At 45.8% G+C, this 7,855-nt stretch overlaps 1 protein-coding gene across 1 annotated transcript in view; it reads right to left on the bottom strand.

Annotated features, from left to right (window-relative positions):
• Positions 1-813: 813 nt before the first annotated feature.
• The window catches only part of LOC129331983 (cytochrome P450 2J6-like), a 28,575-nt gene continuing 21,533 nt past the window's right edge, over positions 814-7,855 (bottom strand). Inside the window, exons 7-9 of the mRNA XM_054982709.1 lie at positions 5,286-5,473; positions 2,638-2,779; positions 814-1,726 (exon numbers count right to left, since the gene is read on the bottom strand). Coding sequence (XP_054838684.1) covers positions 1,548-1,726; positions 2,638-2,779; positions 5,286-5,473 — 509 coding nt within the window. The 3' untranslated portion in view covers positions 814-1,547. The remainder of the gene's footprint in view (positions 1,727-2,637; positions 2,780-5,285; positions 5,474-7,855) is intronic.

The following is a 7,855-nucleotide window of genomic DNA, read 5'->3' as shown; positions in this document are numbered from 1 at the left end:
AACAACAACAACAACAACATTCGATTTATATACCACCCTTCAGGACAACTTAATGCCCACTCAGAGTGGTTTACAAAGTATGCCATTATTATCCCCGCAACAAAACACCCTGTCAGGTGGGTGGGGCTGAGAGAGCTCTGAGAGAGCTGTGACTAGCCCAAGGTCACCCAGCTGGCTTCAAGTGGAGGAGTGGGGAATCAAACCCAGCTCTCCAGATTAGTGTCCTGCACTCTTAACCACTACACCAAACTGGCTCTACAGCCATATCTAAAAAAAAAGAATTTTGGAAAAAAGAAAATCCCCACCCCATAACAACTCGAGTATCTGTAAACATTTGGATTAATAGTCTTATAGACAGCTCTGTTTAGCCACATATCTATAGTAGTAGTAGTAGTAGTAATAACTATGTATCTATACCACTCTTCTGGACAGATTGGTGCCACACTCAGAGTGGTTAATAAAGTCAGTGTTGTTATAATCTCCACAATATAGCAGCAAGCTGGGGTTGAGAGGCTTACCCAAGGCCACCTGCTGAGCTCATGGCAGTAGTGGGAGTCAAACCAGCAGAGGGCTGATGCACAACCCAACCACTTAACCATTATGCTACAACAGCTCTATCTATAGAACTGTCTATAGGACTGCTTCTCTTATGCTGTGCTGAGACAGCTGACCTGATCTATGAAAAGCCTACTGAAGGTGCCTCCCTAAAAATGAGTAAGATCAACAACTGCCCTTAGCTGAGTGGCATAGAAATATTCTAAATAAATAAGTAATAAATAAATTCAGGCAAGGAAGCCATGAGGTCTACATGATCACAGGAGACTGCCACACCTGAGTCTCCCTATGACATCAGCAACTTCGCCAGCAGCCATAGCTTCCCCATGTTCTGTACGCTCACAAGAGGTCTTCCCTCAGCATTGTACAGTTATCTCATAGTAGCAGCAGAAGAAAAACAGATATAATAAAGGGAGGATATAATCCGAGGGGTGGGATATAATACACTTGTTTAACAATCCTTGGTTGCGGGGAATCTTATGATCAGCCGGGAACATAAATCTGTAAGTTATGACCTTTGACCTCATACAGGTCAAGACAAAGGCCATTTCCACACAGCTTATCTTGTTCCGGAAAACAGCGAAAGACACTGTTATCACATCTTCTCGCACAATTACACACGAGATTTCACTGTTTTTCAGAACAAGGTAAGCCGTGTGGAAATGGCCAAAGTCTTTGACTATCTAAGATGGCAGCAGAATTGCCACAATATTGAGCTTTGGGTTTAGTTGCCATCTTGTATTTTTCCCATCTTGGGTTGATATGGCCCATACCTCTAAGACTTGCAATCTATGATAAACCTGGAAAATAAATAGTCAAAAAGAATTAAGGCATGTCTTCGGCAATCATGAAGGAACTTAAAAATTCCTTGCAATGACACCTGAGATTCCCACAATTCCAAAGAAGCCAGAAACACTTCCAGCAGAAATCGAGCTTCTTGAATTCACTGTACTGTGGCTTCCCCGTTGCATGCATACTTGTCTACACAAGATTTAGCGAGGCTCAGCACAGATTTCAAAATAGTGCGGCTGCAAAGTTCCCCCCAAAATGGGCTCCATGTTTATTTCATTCACTCCTTCTGGCAAATGGAAGGTGAAGGCCTTCAGAAGGTTGGAGAAGAAAATAAAGAGCTCTGTCCTTGCCAAATGGTCGCCAAGACACATCCTATGCCCTGCAGGGTGGGGGGGAGAGGAAGAGAGAGATTAATACCAAAATTGCCCATACATTGTAAAGTGCCTTAGATATCACTCATGTAATTCTTTCTTTCTTTCTTTCTTTCTTTCTTTCTTTCTTTCTTTCTTTCTTTCTTTCTTTCTTTCTTTCTTTCTTTCTTTCTTTCTTTCTTTCTTTCTTTCTTTCTTTCTTTCTTTCTTTATAGTTTTTAAAAAATGTCAGCTGGGAATCCAGAGAACCTGATACCTACTACCACCTAGAACCACCACCTACTAACTTCTGACTGAGGAAATTGCACAGAAAATTCTTGCGTGGAAGCTCTGAGGGCAATATAAATGCCTCTTCGTTCAAAGGACAATGAAAACAAAACAGAGAACACTTGCCACTTGAATACAGTTGTTATTTGACTGGGGCTGTGCGAACGGCTAGTAGTACACATTGGAAATGATTATGCCAAAATTAGCTCCCATTCTCCCGGTGGGGGTGGGGGATCCCTCGTTTTCACCCTCCACTCCCTGTCATCTGTCACCTGGCCAGTGGGGGAGAAAGGTGTGGGAACAGGCGTCCAAGGTGTTTTCCCAGGATGCTGTCACGACGTCACTCCTGGGAGTGATGTCTTTGCACTGCCCGTTGGAGCGTGCGCATGCTTCTCAGTGGGCCAATTTAGGCCTCAAACAGGCCGAATTGGGCTTGTTTGAGGCCCAAATCAGCCCATTGCAAAGTGCGCATGTACTCCTGCATCCACACCATGATGTCACCCGGAAGTGATGTCAGTGGAAGTGACATAATCACATAGGCACAGGGCCACCCTAGCTCCTTAATACATGCATACGCACTGGAGATATTTCTTTTACTTTAAGCACAGGGCCCCAATTTGTTAAAATAGCTGTCACCGATCTGTGCAGTCACCTATAGAAAATGGAATGAAGGCTTCTTGGCAGGTGAAATTCCCATCTTTGTCAAGGAAGTGGCTCGGATTGAACTGCCGGGGTGTCTCCCATTCATTAGGATCCATCAAGGCAGAAGCGATGCTGGGATAAATGATAGTGCCCTGTGGGGGGAAAGCCAAGAATTCAGTTTGCTCCTGCAAAGAACTTGAGGGGAAAGGAAAGAGGCCCTCATAAATAAGATCTCTACCAGCAAAAGATCTCAAGGAAATACACATATGAGATTATTAAACTATTTTCCTGCCTTTCTTTCCATAGGAAGACACAAGAGCATACAAACACAGAATTAGACAAATATGAGCAGAGCCAATATTTAAAACCACCATAAAAGCACATTCTGTGGTTATGACTAGACATGGGCACGAACAGCATTACGAACAGAAAAAAAACCACGAACAGCCTAATCTGCTGTTCTCGAACAAGCTGTTCGTGAGGCTCCATCCTAAACGAACAGGTGGTCATTAAAAGCCTCGTTCATTGCCTTCGGCAGCTGTTTGGCAAGTCAGACAGTCTGCCACCTGCTGCAATCAATCCCCTTGGCAACCTGAGACAGGGAGGGACTGAACTCTGTCTGAACTCCTTCTGGCTTTCCTTCTGGCTTTAACCCTTCAAAGTACTTCCAGCAGAGAGTCCCGTTTTTGTCACTGTGAAGAGAAAATGACAGCCAACGGGGGGACCCGTGGATCATGACTTTCCTGGGGTGCAATCTCTCTGAAACTTGAGAGGTCTTCAGAGGACAGTGAGGACTGTGTCCCCTGCAAATTTGGTGGGTATTGGACATTGCGAAGGTCAGTTTGTGGGGTGTTTAAAGGGCCCTGCCCCTTGCATGTGGCAGGAAAGGGCCCTTTAAACTATCAGCTGGCAGGCGGCAGGGGGGACTCCCCCCCTGCCGCCTGCCAGCTGATAGTTTAAAGGGATCTTTAAAGGGCCAGGTAAGTGGGTTTGAGGGGAGGGGGGCTAAGTGGGGGGGAGTTGGGGGGGAGTTCTGGCCCCCATGAACAACAAACACTGAACATGTCCAGGAACAGTTCATGTTCATCCATGTTCATAGTTCGTTGTTCGTGGATGGCACCAAACGACGAACAGGGTATTCGGGGGTTTTTTCCCCATTCATGCACATGTCTAGTTATGACCCAACTCATTAAAGCTGCTATCAAATGCCATCACATTAACTTCCCTCAAATGCTCTCCTGAATAACGTTCTTTTTCAATGTTTCCTGAAAACTTCCAAGGTTGGCAATTTGACTTCATCAGGAGGCCTCAGAGGGTGTAGAAGCATTGACCAAAGGGCAGATTGAATCCTCTGAGGAGAAGAAGCCCTTGAAAGGAGTGAATTATAGACCGTCAGCTTCATTTCTCACATGAACAGGTAGAAAGTGTCATTAAGACCACAACTGTTAGAGAAGCCAAGATGAGGAAGCATTAGCTTGGCTTCTGCAAAGGGGCATCTTGCCTCTCCCACTTGGCAACCAGCGTATAGAAATGAGTGATCCAATAGACACTTTATTGTTCGATTTTCCACCATCTAAAGCTCCTACGAAAACTGACCAGTAATGGCATAGGAACAGAGGTTCTGCCACCGGTGGTTAATCAGTTAAAAATAGGTGGAAATAAATGACAGATTTCATAGAATAGGGACGTGAATAGTGAGCGCGCTCCTTAGACAGCAGCTATTATTTCTGCATGATTGTTCACACTTACACTGTAAGGTGTTCATTCTGTGAGACCCGAGTGTGCCTCCTTTCTTATCTGAGGGCTAAGCTACAAGTGACAAATGACACTTGAACAGCAAGTGTATTTCTCCCTGTTCACTTGCCCTCCACTTGCGCTCCGCTCGATCCACTTGCCGTTCAAGTGTCATTCATCACTTGTAGCTTGGCCCTCAGAGAAATATGCAAGTCGCTGCTAGTTATGACCTTGATCTGTCTAGGAGTAAGATCTCACACCACTCTTCCCAAATACCGAGAACTCTTGTTGTGTACCAAGCAGGTAGTCTAAATAAGAATAGTTTCACAGAACTCTTGCGCGCCAATTTTTAACTGTTACAGAAGGAAAACCAACTATAATATATAATAATGAATGTCTCATTTGAACTGTCACTTCTGCCAAACTCCGTGTGAGAGAGAGCAGACCTGAACTGAAAGGATTCCAGTAAAGCTTATTCTACTGAAACCAATGTGTGTTTACTGAAGATGGGCTTGAGGGATCCAACTGCTAGGGACTGACACAGAATCAGGCAAAGTATGGAAGATAGCTCTCTCAAAGGGCCAAGCTACAAGTGACGAATGACACTTGAATGGCAAGTGTATTTCTCCCTGTTCACTTGCACTCCACTCAATCCACTTGCCGTTCAAGTGTCATTCGTCACGTGTAGCTTGGCCCTTAGATGAAGCAGCCAAAGCGAGCATCTATATGCTCGGCATTTTGATGGACTAGGAAGACCTCCTTCACCCTTGAATGCAAATTCTTCTCCAAAGTTTTGAGGTAAAGGGAGGATTTACCCCTAGAAAGGAAGGAAGGAAGGAAGTGCCACCCCCCAAAAGAAATAAAGAAATCTGAGCGATATCTTGCAATATTAAAAAGAGAGTTGTAGAAAGGAGATTGGTTTACCCTTTTAATGGGAAACTGTCGGATCATCGTGTCTTTCGCACATAGCCGAGGTACCCCAATGGCGATAATGTTACTGAAGCGCTGGACCTCGTGAATCACAGCATTTGTGTAGGGCAGGTTCTTGCGGTCCTCATAGCAGATCGTTTGGGAGGGAGCCACGGTGGCGTCTAGCTCCTTCTGGACTTTTTCTGAGGAGAAACAAACAGATGACCCATAGAGAGAGCTACAAGGGCTGACACCAGTTCTCAGACAATACCGTGTTTACCAAAGAGGAAGGTGACCCCAGATGTAAGATGTTCCCTCCTCTTTAAAAAAGACTATTATCATGACCCAGAGCCTCTCATCCCCCGTCCCTGCCAGTTCACCGACTGCAACAGGACCCCTCAGAGCCTCTAAGGGCCAAGCTACAAGTGACAAATGACACTTGAATGGCAAGTGGATTGAGTGGAGGGCAAGTGAACAGGGAGAAATACACTTGCTGTTCAAGTGTCATTCGTCACTAGGGATGTGCGTTTCGGCATTCAGAATGCTGAAAGAATGCCGAAACAAAAGTGTTTCGGCTTCTTTCGGGGAATGCCGAAACGTTTCGGGGAATGCTGAAACGTTTCGGGTAGCCGAAAGAAAAAAGCCGAAACGTTTCGGGATTCTTTCGGCTTTCTTTCGGCTTTTCAATGGGAAAATGCCTCCGTCTTCCCGGACGTCTGGGGGAGGCATTTTCCCACCGAATAAGCCCAAAATTGGTGGGGACCTTCCTCTAACCCTTCTCTAACAACCACCCAAGTTTCAGACAGATTGGACTTTGGGGGGCCATGTTATGGCCCCCCAAAGCAGGTCCCCCCATCCTCCCATAAGAAAGCGAAGGAGCAGCATATTGTTAGCATGCTGCTACTCATCTACTTCATTATTTCCTATGGGGAAAAAATGAAGAGGCAGGCTTCCTTTGCCAGGGGTGGCATTTTGCATGCAAAATGCCCCCTTACCCTCAGGGGCCCTTCTCCCACCCCTCCTCCCACCCCCCACCAAGGCTCAGCCTGCTCCCACTTGGGGGGGCCATTTCATGGCCTCCCCAAGTAGGTGCTCTAATCTCTACCACTGACAGCTGGGGGAGGCTTGTGTTGCCAGGGGTGGCATTTTGCATGCAAAATGCCCCACAGCCCTCTGGGGCCCTTCTCCCACCCTTCCTCCCACCCCCCACCAAGGCTCAGCCTGCTCCCACTTGGGGGGGGGCATTTCATGGCCTCCCCAAGTAGGTCCTCTCATCCCCTAAAGTCCACCCCTTACAGCCCCACACAAACCCAATTCCCCCCCAGCTGCCACACACAGACCCAAATCCCCACATTAGCCCCTCACAGACCCAAATCCACCCCCACCTGCCCCACACCCATAACCCCAGGAACAGGCTGGCAAAGGCCAGCCCTCTCCCTTTGTTCCCTATGCTGGGAACTTCTAAACTCTCTTTCCCTGGGCAATTCTGCACAGCCCAGGGGTGCCACAATGGTGGGCACACTTCTGAGTGCCAGCTGGTCCCTGTGAAAGAGCACCTGAACCACAGACACCCTCCCTCAAATTCCCCCACCACCTACAGAGATGGCTGGCCAGCCAGCCCCATTGTTCCCTATGATGGGAACCAACTGCACAACAAAGAATAAAACAAGAACAACACAAAATAAAGTTTAAAAAAAATTATTTTCTCCCTTCCAAAGTACAAGTAGGCAAAGCATTATGACACATTACACCAGCAGTCCCCCACACAGAAAAATTAAAACAAAACTCACTTAACATCAGAGAATCACAAAACACGATTCCTGTCAAAAACACTTTATTTCTTGAACAGCTTTAGGTTACACAGCAGGGGGGAACACCAAAGGGCATGGCAGCACTATCTTACACAAAAATAACACAACTCACTTAACATCAGAGAATCACAAAGCACAATTCCTGTCAAAAACACTTTATTTCTTGAACAGCTTTAGGTTACACAGCAGGGGGGAACACCAAAGGGCATGGCAGCACTATCTTACACAAAAATAACACAACTCACTTAACATCAGAGAATCAAAAAAACACAATTCCTGGCAAAAACACTTTATTTCTTGAACAGCTTTAGGTTACACAGTAGGAGGGCACAACAGGGCATGATAGCAATGTACTACAAAAAATAATACAACCCACTTCACCGTTTTTGACAGCAATTGTGTTTGTGTGATTCTCTGATGTGAAGTGAGTTGTGTTATTTTTGTGTAGTACACTGCTTTCCTGCTCTGTGGTGCCTTCCTACTGTGTAACCTAAAGCAGTTACAGAAATAAAGTGCTTTTGACAGCAATTTTTTGGGGTGATTCTTTAATGTGAAGTGAGTTGTGTTCTTTTTGTGTAAGATACTGCTTCCATGCCCTTTGGTGTTCCCCCCCTGCTGTGTAGCCTAAAGCTGTTCAAGAAATAAAGTGTTTTTGACAGAAATTGTGCTTTTGTGATTCTCTGATGTTAAGTGAGTTGTGTTATTTTTGTGTAAGATAGTGCTGCCATGCCCTTTGGTGTTCCCCCCTGCTGTGTAACCTAAAGCTGTTCAAGA

Source organism: Eublepharis macularius, chromosome 6, assembly GCF_028583425.1.
Source record: "Eublepharis macularius isolate TG4126 chromosome 6, MPM_Emac_v1.0, whole genome shotgun sequence".
Taxonomy (NCBI): domain Eukaryota; kingdom Metazoa; phylum Chordata; class Lepidosauria; order Squamata; family Eublepharidae; genus Eublepharis; species Eublepharis macularius.
The sequence above is the reverse complement of the archived record's forward strand: the minus strand, read 5'-3'. Positions and strand labels throughout refer to the sequence as shown.